Genomic DNA, 15,491 nt, shown 5'->3' on the forward strand with positions numbered 1-15,491 from the left:
AGGAAATGTCATTCCTTAATGTTTAAGGGATTTCATTTGTCTGTTTTCATAAGGTGGTATTACGTGTAGCTGATTGATATATCTACCCTCTCACATGGCGTGAGACTGAGAAGATGATGTGACATTCAGACCTATTAACGTATGATTTTGTTACATCTGTGATCCAAGCCCTATGGTTCCGTGTAATTTATAAAGATTTGAACTTTGGTTCGATCAATCAAAGCAACAAGGTTATCGACTCCGTATCCTTGTCAAGAAAGTGCACTAATCTAAGGTCGAGTGGTAGGAATTAGTGTGATGGTCGATCACTTGTATACCATAAGCAATTAATCCCCCTCCCTCTCACAACAACTTTTTACTGTTTTTGCTTCTTTTTTTTTTACATCTTTTTATTTTTTTATTTATTTAATGGTTAAGATTTAAAGTTGCTATTTGCAATAATTCATAACAACTGTATTAGTTACGAGAGTCATTCATAACAATTACATCAAGTGCAAGATCTCAATTGCAATTAACAAGTTGCATGATTTTAGACTCTTCATTACCGCATTGATTATTGAATTGACCCTAAAATCAACAAAAACCACTCTTCATAATCATATTGATTATTGATTTGACCCTAAAATCAACAAAAACCAACATGTGGACAACCTTAAAAAGATTTTCATTTTATTTTATGTGATTCTTTATCAAAAAGTATTTGATATCATATCAATAAGATGCTAAATCATTTTTTTTTTTTTTTTAGTATTAGTTACGAGAGTCATTCATAACAATTACATCAAGTGCAAGATCTCAATTGCAATTAACAAGTTGCATGATTTTAGACTCTTCATTACCGCATTGATTATTGAATTGACCCTAAAATCAACAAAAACCACTCTTCATAATCATATTGATTATTGATTTGACCCTAAAATCAACAAAAACCAACATGTGGACAACCTTAAAAAGATTTTCATTTTATTTTATGTGATTCTTTATCAAAAAGTATTTGATATCATATCAATAAGATGCTAAATCATTTTTTTTTTTTTTTTTAAGATTGCATGTCAAATATAAATATCGACACTTTGAACAATTTTTATGACACGTCCAATACACCAGAGCTATAGATTAGAGATGTAAGCACATTTAAAACAATGCCAATTGTCAACACTTGCTTTGATTCAACTTTTTTACTAGTAAATTCAAAAGTAAGAATAGCCAAATAAAATAAAATAAAAATCATTTTTCATGAGTCTGCGAGTTTTTTTTTATTTTTTAAAATAAATAAATCTATTGTTCAAAACTCAAATTTTATCAAATCTATTAAAAATAAGATAGAGCTTTTCTTTTAAAACATATTTATAGCAAACACCTGATTATACCAAAATAAAAAAGTTGAATAGACAGACAAAGCAAAGATACGGGAAATAAGGTGAAGATAGCTAAATAAAGATTTATGATACCAATGTAAGCTAGTCCTCACACTGTCAAATGTTGTTCATGTGGATGGAATTGATCGGTGCTTCATTGGTTTTTTCAATTCAAATGTTTACATTTTGTATGCAGATAAAAACTTGGATGGTTCTCTTCATTACAAACAGACAACAAAGCCAGAAATAACTTCACCAATGACTTAATCATAAGATTATTTTGTCAACAGACCCAGACTGTCCAAACTAATTAAGAAGAAAGAAACAGACCCACAAAGTCCAAACAAATTAATAATTCATACACATCCAAAGTAAACATAAAAAAAATAAGACCAGAAAAAAGTGAAAGGTAGAATGAAATGACACTTTTATTAAAAAAAAGTAACATTCACAGTTCAATTTGTCCATTGACAGTAACACAATATCATCACAAGTGAACAGTTAATAAACTAAACCGATTGAAACAATTCAAGAAGTTCCATTATAGAAGTGGGATATTTCCACTAACAGTAATTTGATAAAAACCTTAATTTTCTTGTTTCACAAAGTACATCAAAAGACAAATGTCTGTTTAATTTGTGCACTGCTCAGGTTCAAGGAATATCACCACAATAGAGTTAATTAACAGGATTAAAGGGATGGTAATTTAGCCTGTAATGCCTATTTCTTTCCAGTAGGATCCAAATTCATCTCCTGAAGGTTCAGCAACAAATCATCTGCTTTCAGGAAAACTTTGTTTGATGAAGCTGAGACAGTATGTGCAATTTCTCTTGCAGCTTCAATCTTCCTGAGAGTGACGAAAGCTGGGTTGTTGGCAATAGCTTGACCAATCAGCTGCGCACTCGTGGCCTCACCCTGGTAACCAGTGGGGAAAAATAAACAAGAGAATATTTCAAATGGTGTCAAGAACCGTTTAAATTCAACAAATTGAACTGTTTGTTCAATTTAATATATATTTCTTAAAATTAAAGCATCTATGCATGGCTCATCCAACACTTACTACAATGTAACTTAACAAAGGTTCCATGGACACATTTGCATCAACACACATTTTACACGAAAACAATATAAAGCACTCAGCAAAAGATAATAAAGAGAGATAGAAAGAGGTAAAAGGGGGAAAACAATATTAAGTATGTAGCGAATATTGGAAACGTGATAACTGTTGTTGTTGTGGTGTTGTGATAGTTAATTTTAAAATAAAATAAAAAAGGGTCACAGCATCTATAGGGTTTTGCTAAAATATTCTAGGAGAATGGGGAAATTATTTTTAATAAACTTAAGTACGAATGATTGGGTTGTAAAGTTTCACACTGAGTTGAGTCTAAAATTACTGGTTTAGTATTTGAATCAAATATTACCTCAAAATGTAAACCAATAGGATTACTTGAATTAATCCAATTAAAAAGACTAGCTAGATTCTATTAAAGGTGATTATATTTTGCTTTTTCTTTTTTTCTTTTTCTTTTTTTCTTTTTTTTTTTTTTTTTGACAAATGCTGGGTTGTTGGCAATGGCTTGACCAATCTGCACACTCTTGGCCTCACCCTGGTAAGTGGTAACCGGTGGGGAAAAATAAACAAGAGAGAATTTCAAATAGTATCAAGACCTGTTGAAGTTCAACAAATTACAAGGAACAGAGAAAACCCAGATTCATGAATACAATTACCACTAAAAAAAAAAAATGCAATAGTTGTTCAATATATTGTGAATAATACGATGTCTTAACATTATTCTGGTGTGAATTCTCTTAGGGGGATCTCAGAAATTCCTATTAAAAATGAAGAGAACAAAAAGCTTTCTGAATGTTCTTGACCAAAATGGCCAGGTAATCACCAAAATTTAACCACTAAACCCACAAAAGAAGCCAATAATCATTAAGGGGGACTAGTGTATGATCAAGAAAAAATGAAGCAACATGATTCTATTTTTTCCAATGAATTACTACAGCTGAATTTCTAAACCAATTCTCACTGGCTTAACATCAGGAGGCAATAGATCAATCCAGTAGATCACTCACCAACATTCACGCAACAACAGATGATTAAGAGCTTAGAGAAAATAAATACATTTGCAGCAACTTGAGCCAAATTTAAGGCAGACAAGATCAATCTAATCAATCACTAACCTGTGCTCTAATAATGGCACTTCTCTTGTCTTGTTCTGCTTTTTCCACAATAAATTTAGCCCTTTCAGCATCTTGTGCAGCCACCTGTTTGGCTTCGATTGCAGCTGTAAACTCCCTCCCAAAAGTTAAGCTTGTGATTGACACATCATCCAGTGCAATATTGAAATTGGCAGCCCTTTCAGTCAAAATCTCTCGTATGTTCCTACTAACAGCCTACAAATAATAAGGTTAATAAACACTCGGTGAAACCTGAAAGTGTACCTTTTTCATTAGAACCCACCCTTCAGTAACTATACTAGAAATTCAAAGTAAAAAAGACCAAGGTACTAGGAGGGAAAAGAAACAGAATATTAAAAGGCAAGGATTCATCACATGATATATTTGCTTTATATGACTGGATGACGGAAAAAAAAACATCTTAGTCAAAGGGGGGATAAAGAAAATCTGCACAGCAAGACCTTCAGAGAAACAGTTCTGCTAACTCAATTAGCTTGACTATAACAGATAGATATGGAACCAAAAGTAATATTTGTACCCTAACCAAAATAATTAGATCAATATGCTATTAAAACTGTCAAAAAGAATAAGCCTTGGGTTTTACCTCCCTCTGAGTAATAAGCTGGCTGGCATTATACTGAGCAACAACAGCTTTCAAAGTTTCATGAATAATTGAAGGCAGGACCCTTTCATTGAAATTCTCACCAAGGGTTCGATAAACTGTCGGTAACTGGTCTGGCACGGGACGGGTAAGAACTCGAAGCCCAATTTTCACCTGAACATCAAAATCAAAGATCTATATTACACATTAACTTAGGAGGCGGTGGCTCGTTCTAAGTAACAAATATTTGACTATAAATCAACCACTACAAGCATGGAAATTCAACTCTACAATCGAATTATAACAGCTGCCAAAACACTAACTAGCTCTATATGGCTTTTGTATGCTATTATAAACGCTTCACCATATAGCTAAGCATGGGCAAAGTTTTATAAAGATATGTTGCAACAGTATTGTTTGCCTTGAGAAACACAGTAAGAAATGAATAGGATGATTCATTATTGACCCAGTGATTGTTATTCAAGTGGCCACAAACCATCCAGCATTGGAACCGACACCTAATGACTGACATGCGTAGGTGCTTTCCTGTAACCAATTGTTCCTTATTAAAAAAAAAAGTGTAAATAAAGTGCTTTCTAAATATTATGGCACACCTTTCCACTTCTGATACCTACATTTACTAAAGAGGCTGGTCTCTTAAATATAATGAAGCTAACAAAACATATATACTAGATGAAATTCAGTTTACATGGACCAAAAAAAAAAAAAATGTACACATGCCCACACAAAATGAATGATAGAAAAAGGAACCGGAAATCTAACACACACACAAACTCAGAAAAACTCCCAAACAGTCCTTATAGCATGACTTGAAATTTTTTTTTTTTTTTTTTTTTAAATATAGTTGGGGGTGGTGTAAGGTGCACAAATTAGTAGCTGAAAAGAAGGCTACTAGAAATGTGCAATCTCTATGAGTACATAGAGAGCAGCCAACACAATACAAAAAGAATTAATTAATATGAATTTAAGTAAAAATATAAGAAATTTCACTTGATGTTTGGTTTTTTTGTTTTTTGTTCTTTTTTTGATGATGAGGAACCCCCTAGAGATATGGGCCAATGGGACCACCCCTAAGGGGCAAACCCCAGATGCCTATACACACCCACTGATGTTTCTTTTGAAGATTGGAATAATATAACTATAAAACAGAACAGACAAGAGTTTTAATGGAACCACAACTTTAAAAAATATATAATCACGTCAATTTCTGCAATGGTAATGAGAAAGAGATTTACCATCTGGAGGTCACGGCTCCCAGAAGTACTCTCCACTAGATGGGGCTTTGCACGGACATCATAGATTACTGGCCTCTCAAACCATGGAATCATGAAGTGTGTACCTTCAGCATAGACCTGCACATTCAACACATTAATGTACTGCTATATCAAAACATGGAAATTAGAACAAAGTGTTGCACATAACATGATGAAATGTATACAAATGTACAGATGATAGGGAGCAATATTTTTTAATCTAGGGTTTTCAGGCTATTAATATAATACATTTTGTCTTTACCTGCAAATGTAGTATGGACCAAACCCATCCCAAAAAATGAAAAGGGTCAGAAGTTCATAGGGGTCAAATCCTAAGCTTCAACTGATCCTAAATTATTTTGATGTTTAAAAAACTAAAGCTTACAATGACTACAATGATACAAAACTTCTTTCTTTTGTCAGAAATGACTTCCAACGAATTATCAAAACTCATATAAGAAAAACTGGTCAGATTTTGTTACAGCTTAATAATTAGTAATAATAACATAAGAAGAAAGAGACAAAGGTAAGAAGATAACCAACTATAACTTTTTAAAAAATTTACAAGAATTTGAGACAAAACAGAACCTGGTCTTTGACGCCAACTACGCGGTTGAACACAATGGCTCGGTGCCCTCCCTCAACATTGTAGAGACTGTTGGCAGCGCCATACAAACCAATTGCACCAATAATTCCAACCTTAAGCAAAGCAGAAGCTGCACCACCTCCAGGCACCTTGGGAACTTTAACGTTGTTGAAATTCATGTCTTAAATACTGAGAATGTAGAGGGTATAGGTCAAAATGATTCCTAAATGCAGAGAATATACATTTGTATTTTTTTTTTTTGGGTATCACAGGTTAGGAATTAAATAAAAATCTAATCATGCCACCCATTGTTTACATGAAGCAGAGTGCAGCAGCAAAACATACAGAAATAATAGAATGTAACCAAGTAAGTAAGAAAAGGGGAGGCAAGTTCTCCACAGCAAGATGAACTGCCAGGAAGCAGTAAAGCATCAAAATTTAAGAAAAGTACAACAATCAAGAAGATCTAACAAACTAGAGAAGCAATGACTACTCATTGCAGCCATCCACTCATACAAAGTACTCATAACAGTCCGCTTCACCACCATCATTGGTCGTTCAATGCCTTCGAACATCCAATACTTCCATTCCTTCCAAATGAATCCACATGACACATAACAGGATTGCATTCCAAATATTTCCTAAGTGGGTATCATAGAAAACACACAATATATTTCCTACATCCTCTTCCTGCTACAGGACACTTCTAACTAAAATAAACAACAGGGAGAGATGAAAGCCCCTTAATTTAAAGAAACCCATTTATTCTCTTATTCTATACAACAATAAGATGATAAAAACATTAGAAAGAAGGAAAATGAGAGAAAAATCAAAATTCATAAAACAACTATTGCACTCAAGGAAAGTAAATTGAACCAATGATGTAGAACAATAAGCTCTCTGATACCAAACAAAGCCCCTTAATTTAAGAAAATGGGAACATTCTCACAAATAGTAATACTCAATTCTGAGAAAATTCTTTTGTCTAAAGTATCATCTGGGTTGTTTAACATTAACAGCAGGCCATAGCTTAACATAGTAGTAAAATGACCTACACCCACAAACATTTCTCTATTTCATTTCCTTTTGACGTTATAAAAAAAGGTAAATAAATTAACCTTGTGGGTTTTTTTTTGACATTGGGTTTTGATGCTTATAGTGAAGAATGGAAAGTAACCAAAAAAAAAAAAAAACAAAGCAAAAATAGAAGAACCCAAAAAATAAAAAATAAAAAACAAGAAAAGAAGAAACAGAGGCAACAGACTTGAAGAGCGAAGCGTCTTGCAAGGAGAGTAGGTGTCAAAGTATATAAACCCTAAAGCTAAGATGCTTCAGCTAAGTGACTGCCAAGCCTTCATATTTTCTTAAACCCCGCACAATATGACTGTGCCATTATTTTTATTTTATTTTTTTATAATAAAATTTTAAAGTTAAAATCTTTTTAGTTTCAGATATTGTAGGCTGTTTTTTACTTGTACAACAATCCAGCCCACTTAAATTTTTGGTCAACTTTTTATTTATTTATTAATATATATATATATATGTATATTAATTTTTATGGAAATGTATTGGTCAACTTTTAGATATCCTAGTTCTAAGCAAAGTACTTCATTTCCTTTAACCCCAAAAAAAAAAAAAAAATCATTTTAGTCCTTATTTATTTAAACACTAATACATTCTTGTCTTTATCAGCACAAAACTTCGGAAATTGATCATTGCTTACAATACTTTCTATAACATAAAAATGTTACAAGTGGAGAAGGAGACTGAGTCGTGGTCCTTCTTATTAGGGAGAATATACAATATTACTGAAGCTCTTGATACTAGTTAAAAAAAAAAAATGCTCTTGACACTACTAAAATACTTATATGTCACTTGATTATTTTAAAAAGTGAAAAGTTAACAAATACTTTAAGACTTAATGACATTGATTTAAGAAATATTAAAAAAAAAAAGCTGATTTTTATAATTTTTTTGAAAAATTGATATGTTCACAAATTTTTATAACAAATTTTAAGTAGCAGGTTTTACTGTTGTTATTATGTGGGGCAAAAAGTAGTGTTAAGTTTAAATTTGAACCAATAACAACTAACCACCTATAATTTATTGTAAAAATATATAACATTGCACTCTCAATTTTTTTTTATCTCACGTAAAAGTGATATTAAACTTTTTCTTAAAACTGTTTAATAACAAATGTCATAATGGACCATTAACTAGATCCATTTTTTTTTTTTTGGGGGGAGAATCAACTAGATCCAATAGTTGGGTTAAAGAGTCGCATCTTAAGCCATGGTAAGCTTAAGTATTGTTTGTGGTTGGGTTTGCGCATGCTTATATAATGGCCTTTGGATTTTGTAAGTGCTCCAAATCCACTTTTCAAAATTTTTTTTCTTTTCTTTTTTTTTCCTTTTTTTTTTTTTGAGAAGCACTTTTCAAAATTCTCTTAAGCCCATGGGTAAGCTTTAAATAGACCATTCTTTATCCTTTATATCAAAATCCTTTAAAATCTCAATTAAATGTTTCTAAAATAAAAATAAAATCTCAATTAAATTTATATAGCCTTGGGCCACATCAAGTAACAGAAAGAGTAAATAATGGACCCAAAATAGTTGAGCTTTACTTCTTTTAAAAGCGGGCTTGACTTGTTTTGGGCCTTTCAATAAAAAGGCTCTAACAACAAGATAATTTAATAGGTAGAAGTAGAAGAGGACTATTTGGCAACTATCAACGTGCATTTGTCCCAATGGCTGAGCACGGGTACCCTTAGAAGTCGCATCTGTGGTCCTCTGAACAGAGGTGAGGAAGAAGTAAGATTGAAGGATATAGCTAGTTTCCATGGCTGGAACTGGGATAAGTTCTCCTTTTCTTTTCCTAAAGATATTCTTTTGGAAATGAAAGCCACTCCTATTCCCTATTCTAAGTCTAGAGAGGATAGACTATCATGGAGCTTATCCCCTAGCGGCGAATTCCAACGTAAGGATGCATATCGGTTAGCCAATGCCAATGAAAATTATCCAATAAATTGTTCCTTCAATGGAGTGTGGGTGTGGAAAGTTCCAAGTCTTCCTAAAATCAAGTGCTTCCTTTGGCAATGTTGCCATAAAAGCATTCCTGTGCGCTGCCTTCTCGCTGAAAGAGGTATGAATATCTCTCCATTGTGCCCCCTGTGTAATTCAGCCCTTGAGACGATTAGCCATGCTCTTAGGGACTGCCCAAAGGTACGGATTTTCTGGAATTCTTTCTCTCCCCCATGTTCTGTTGCTAGTTTCTATGGCACACAATTTCTGGACTAGTTGAGGCTAAACTGTAAATCTAAGCAGCAATGTGGTGTTTCTAAGATTGATTGGGCCATTGTGTTCCCCATAGCTGTATGGAGTCTCTGGTTGCATCGGAACAGTGTTGTTTTTGGGAAACCAAACATTTGCAAAGACTTAAAGGCTGAAACATTAGCCAAGGCAGCCGAGATGGCCTACCTAGGCATCACCGAGAAGTACAACCAAACAAAGACAAAGATTCAGGTAAGGTGGCTGCCTCCCCCCCTCAATTGGTTTAAATTAAATTCTGATGGTTCGTCCATGGGTAACCCCAGCTTGGCTGGAGGAGGTGGATTGATTCGAAATGAAGATGGCAAATGGGTGAAAGGTTACGCAAGAGCTATAGGTAGTGCCACTAGTGTTGCAGCTGAACTATGGGCATTAAGAGATGGAATTCGCTTATGTATCTCCCTTAAAATCCTAGCGGTGGTTTTTGAGCTTGATGCAAAGTTGGTAGTTGATCTTTTGAAGAAAGACTTGGAGAAAGCAAATGGCATTGATGTTCTGGTTGCTAACTACAGAGAAGGGCTTAAACAAATCCCTTTGGTGCGAATCCAACATTGCTATAGAGAGGCAAATAAGTATGTCGATGCACTAGCGCGAAGGGGAGCTATTATGGATCAGGATTTTACTATTTTTATGGATCCCCCATATGATGTTGCATTTTTGCTTAATTTAGATTCTGTTGGAACAATGTATGATCGGTTTATTGCCTCTGTTTCAGAGGTCTTTTAATTGTTAATGCATTACCCTCTATACCAAAAAAAAAAAAAAAAAAAAAAAACGTGCATTTGTCCCCAACTTCCCTTCTAGAGTCTTTAGACTTTTGTTTATGAAAATTTATTACTGAGTTTTCATTGATTAATAACGTGTTAAATTTTGTTTGGCAAGAACTTTATCCAAGTATTATATCAAGAAAATGTTTTCTTTTAATAGAGTTTCAACCTATGATGTTCGTTTCTGATGATTGTATTCATTATCATCAGACTAAGACACCAATCAGTTTTTAGTGTGACGGAGATTAAAAACTACAAATCACTTATTCAATTATAAGAGACTTTATTAGTTGAACTAACTGGTAAAACCTTAGATCATCAAATTTGTAAAAATGTTACATTCAACGTTAACAACTCAGCAACATTAGCAAATTGTCAATGGTTTATGCTTCGGTGAGTGGTAGTTAATGGTATCAGAGCCATGGATAGTAGATGTATGAGTTTTATTTCTTTGCAATTAAGAAGTTACTAGGAACTCATATTACTGTATAGCCATTACTTGCTCCTTGATAGCGTTGATCAGCCTCGCACTTGTTGGCAAACCATAGTATTCGCGTTGGTCAACCCGTTTTGTTAGCCGACGAATTGGCATTATTTGGGTGGTCCTGCAATGGAGTTTCCTGAGGAGGTGGTCCTGATAGCAAGGATCTCAGTGGTTAGTAATAGGTTTGCCAGTAATTATTAATTGCTTAGAAGTAGAATGAATATATTTAGTCGCTCATCATCTGTTGCTAGGACACACTTAGGTCAGGCACACACTAATTTGAACATGGAAAATGATAAGATAGTCAATTCGGAGGAATATAGCATGCAAGATGTAGGGACCGAATTTGGGACACTTCTTCAGGTTGAGAGAGTGGACCCAAGCCCAGCTTGCCCTTCAATGAATTTATAGAGTGTGGGCTCAAGAACTAGGCCCTAGTAAGGGGTACAACTGCCCTGCATGGTTGCATGTGGATTTATCAACTTAAACATGGAATGGGATGCACAATGATGCTCCTCAGACTGGTCTTCTGAAGCTTAATGTTCTTATTATTTCTTTCAAGGTTGATTACAAAGGTTCAGAGGGCACGGGTCATTACAGAATTTCTTAATGCCGTTTTTTCCCTCCCCATTTCAGGAGAGACTCCCTACGTTATATACCCCTTTAAACTGATCCTAACCCTCCATTTGTCGATCAGTTAGGCCACCATTTGAGAGCCTGTCCCATCAGCCGCATCTCTATTCCTCCAGTGGATTGCGGCACCCAAGGCAGCACTGTTCAGGAGTCTTGTCCTCATTAATGCGGCCAGGACATTAGTTGAGGGCATTCAATGCAGAGGTGATAGCTCGCCTAAGGCTTGCTCCTTCGCCGTGCTCCCGTCGCCGACGCGTGGCACTAGACCCTCTCCTCCTCGGATATGCAAGAAGTCCCCTTTGGTGGGGTGGTGCTCGTGTTCTTCTGAGATCTCGAACGCCTGAGGACGGGGCCACCCTCGGATATGTTCCTCGAGGGTCGGTCCTTGCGCTTTCATCCTCGGACCCCTCATGCATCCTCGGCGCGGGCCCTTGGGCCTAGCTTGGAGTGGGCCAAGGCTACCTGATGTTCTGGCCCCACACAAGATATAGACAGAAATTTGTTAGAATGGAATAAATGGAATATACCAATAGAAAGAATTGATAAAATCTACAGACAGACTACTTTTTCTAAATTATCCTTTTTGACAGATTACACTATAAAAACTGTGGAAAGAACTTACTCCTTATTTAATGAATATGAAACAATTCAGTTATTTTCAATAGACTCAATCGACAGACATAAAGACAAATATGCATTTTTACATGTTGGTTTGGTTCAAGTAGCTGTTAAACCATTAACAAGAGAAGCCTTAAATGCAAGTATTTTACTTTGTTTAAGAGATGACAGACATTTAAGATTTAATGACTCACTTTTAGGAATGATGGAAACAAGTTTACATAAAGGATCAGTATATTTTAATTGTTATCCTAATTTTGCTTTAAGTTCATCTGACAGAAATATTATGGATGCTTTAACTTTGAATATAAAGACAAATGGTTATTATATGAAAGAAGGCTCAGAACCTTTAGCTATCATTTATAGAATTTATTATAAACTCATGAAAACCACTATAAATCCCTAATCTATGGTTGAACCCTCCCCCAAAGGCCATACTCTCCTTCTTCAAGCCTCAACAGCAAATAGTAGACTTCGTGTACCCCGACAGATACAGTGGAAAGATATAATCCTTCCTGAAAAATGGCAACTTGAGGCCATTGCCCCCACACTAAAAATAGAAAACACTGAACCAGACTAAATAGCCCAAAATACAGATGGTACAATTATTATTTCTTTTAATAATAATGACAGACATACTGACAGCCTCATAAGACCCAGAAGTTCTATAGGCAGAAAGACCCCTATGATGTTTACCCCTAGAAGCTCCTTTTCCTCTAGAACACCTTTCTCAGATTCTAGACCTTTACCCCCAAGTTCTCACAAAGATGAAGATGAATTTTTAAATATAATTGACAGAATGATATTCCAGAAATGGTACACTGAAATAACCTTGGTTGTTGATAAAGAATTCTCATTGATAGTTATTGCCCTTGTTGATTCAGGTGTTGATATGAATTGTATACAAGAAGGATTAATACCTTCCAAGTATTATGAATCAACAACAGACTAATTAACTCAAGCTAATTGTGATAGACTTAAAATTAGTAATAAACTAACTAAGGCTTATATATATAATAATGGAATCAATCTCAGAACACCGTCTTTTTGACAGATAAGTTATCCTCTAAAGTTATATTAGGAAATCCTTTTTTGGCTTTACTTTACCCTTTTTTTCACGACAGACAATGGAATATGTACTAATATTTTGGAAACAGAAGTATTTTTTAAGTTCCTCCTAACCCCAATCCCTAAGTAAATACATTTGCTAAAAGAAATTTCTATCTCAAAGGCCATTAATAAAATTGAGCCAGTAATAGATGATGAGACTCCTGCAATGGTAGAAAATATTGTTCTTCTACCCAGTAGTAGTAGCATGTAAATATATATAGATATATATATATATATATATATATATAATTTCCTACCTTTGTTGACTAGTCTTTCTTCTAGTCTTCTTCCCTTGTACCTAGTTTCCTACGAATCCTTTCATTACTCTAAACTTTGTCTTTATTATCCTTGCCTTGTACTATAGTATTATGACTTTTGTCCTTTCCTCCACCAGAAATAATATTTGCTCAAACCATATTGTTATAATTAGTTAATTTTAAATTAATGGTCAATTGCCTGGCAAGCAAGATAGCCATTCCAAGGCTAAAATCCTAGACCAAATTCTGCCAAAATAGAAATCTTTACTACAGATTTCAGATAAAGCATGAAGGCGTCTCAATAAAGATTTATCAGACTTTATAATAGATCCAGGCCAGGATAGTCTAGACAGATACAGACAGATTTCAAAACACAGACATTGAATCCACTACTTTTTACAGTACCATTTACTAGCATTCGAATCCAGACAAGTGAGTACGTAAAAGAGTTCAGACAAAGACAGAACAGATTTTAAGTCACTACTGTTCACCACCATGCATAAAAGACTTTAAAAGATTCTCAGACATACTACTATTTAGGATTTACTTTTACTATTCAAGATTCCACAAGATCAGACAAACTACTGTTTAGGATTTACTTTTACTATTCAAGATTCCACAAGATCAGACAGACTACTGTTCAGGATTTACTTTTACTGTTCAAGATTCACAAGATTCTATCGACAGATTAACTTGAATTCACTTTATCTAACTCAGGTTACTTTTGAAGACTTACCATAGTTTATTTCATCCATAAAAGGACAGACTCCAAAGACAGAAGATAGGTCCAAGTTTTAGGTTCAAATTTCAGGTCCAAAATTTAGAAAGCTTTTGTAATAGCCTTCCCTCTCTCTCAGAAAGACTTTTGTACTCTACCCCTCTCCTTTTGTAATCTTGTAACCTTTCTCCTCAGACAGTTTTACTTTGTAATCTTGTAACTCTTCAGACAATGTTTTATTTTCAAGCTTGTATCAAAGACAGTTTGTTTTCAAGTTTAATCAAAGACATAAGTATTTTCAAGTAAGATTTTATAGTCTCTGTTTTCATATTCCATATCCCGTTTTAACTTATTTTGAATATATCTGTTTTGCTATTTTTTTCTTTATAATCTATTTTATCATTGTTTATACTTCCATATTACTGCTGTGCTCTCTCCTGCCATTTACTAGCATTCGAATCCAGACAAGTGAGTACGTAAAAGAGTTCAGACAAAGACAGAACATATTTTAAGTCACTACTGTTCACCAGCATGCGTAAAAGACTTTAAAAGATTCTCAGACATACTACTATTCAGGATTTACTTTTACTATTCAAGATTCCACAAGNTAATGAAATTCATCAGATAGATAATTGCGATATTACCTCATCATCGACAGACACTTCTTCAGATAATGGGAAAATTAAATTATGTAATTGTAATAATCCTGATAACTGTTATTGTAAAAGAAAATTAAAAATAAGTGTTTTAACTAAACAAGAAGATATAATAATGGACTTAATAGACAAACTTTCAGATTCACAGTCTAGGAAGGATTATTTATCTAAATTAAAAGAATCCCTAACCCAAGTTGACACATTTGAAACAGATTTAAAGGATTATAAGTCAACTTATAATTTTTCAGAGATTACCGATAGATTTAAACCCAACAAACCTACAACTATGATAGATTTACAAATAGAAATTAACAACTTAAAAAATGAACTAAAGGAATTAAAATCAGAAAATTTAATCTTAAAAGCCATGGTCGACCAGATAGCTGCACAAGTAATTAACATAAAAGATAGAATTAAATTTTGTAATAAACACCTGATAGATTCCTCTCTTCTTGACAGGCAAAATTATAATGGTGAAAGTTCTCACAAAGATGAAGATGAATTTTTAAATATAATTGACAGAATGATATTCCAGAAATGGTACACTGAAATAACCTTGGTTGTTGATAAAGAATTCTCATTGATAGTTATTGCCCTTGTTGATTCAGGTGTTGATATGAATTGTATACAAGAAGGATTAATACCTTCCAAGTATTATGAATCAACAACAGACTAATTAACTCAAGCTAATTGTGATAGACTTAAAATTAGTAATAAACTAACTAAGGCTTATATATATAATAATGGAATCAATCTCAGAACACCGTTCTTTTTGACAGATAAGTTATCCTCTAAAGTTATATTAGGAAATCCTTTTTTGGCTTTACTTTACCCTTTTTTTCACGACAGACAATGGAATATGTACTAATATTTTGGAAACAGAAGTATTTTTTAAGTTCCTCCTAACCCCAATCCCTAA

At 33.9% G+C, this 15,491-nt stretch overlaps 1 protein-coding gene across 1 annotated transcript; it reads right to left on the reverse strand.

Moving 5' to 3' along the window:
- Positions 1 to 1,761: 1,761 nt before the first annotated feature.
- LOC112039741 (prohibitin-1, mitochondrial) lies at positions 1,762 to 7,387 on the reverse strand. Its single transcript, XM_065771533.1, has 6 exons — positions 7,266 to 7,387; positions 6,006 to 6,191; positions 5,400 to 5,516; positions 4,147 to 4,317; positions 3,546 to 3,758; positions 1,762 to 2,273 (listed from the first exon to the last, which is right to left on the reverse strand). The coding sequence occupies exons 2-6, from the start codon at positions 6,180 to 6,182 to the stop codon at positions 2,079 to 2,081; spliced, it is 873 nt and encodes a 290-aa protein (XP_065627605.1). The 5' UTR covers positions 6,183 to 6,191; positions 7,266 to 7,387; the 3' UTR covers positions 1,762 to 2,078.
- Positions 7,388 to 15,491: the final 8,104 nt, after the last annotated feature.

Source organism: Quercus suber, unplaced genomic scaffold, assembly GCF_002906115.3.
Source record: "Quercus suber isolate HL8 unplaced genomic scaffold, Cork oak 2.0 scaffold_45, whole genome shotgun sequence".
Taxonomy (NCBI): domain Eukaryota; kingdom Viridiplantae; phylum Streptophyta; class Magnoliopsida; order Fagales; family Fagaceae; genus Quercus; species Quercus suber.

Excerpts from the sequence above, each read along its gene's own strand:
- LOC112039741 (XM_065771533.1), bottom strand. The coding sequence starts at position 6,182 with ATGAATTTCAACAACGTTAAAGTTCCCAAGGTGCCTGGAGGTGGTGCA. Across the intron at positions 3,759-4,146 it reads AGCTTATTACTCAGAGGGAG|GCTGTTAGTAGGAACATACG; the intron begins GTAAAACCCAAG and ends TATTATTTGTAG. Across the intron at positions 2,274-3,545 it reads GTGCCATTATTAGAGCACAG|GGTGAGGCCACGAGTGCGCA; the intron begins GTTAGTGATTGA and ends ACTGGTTACCAG.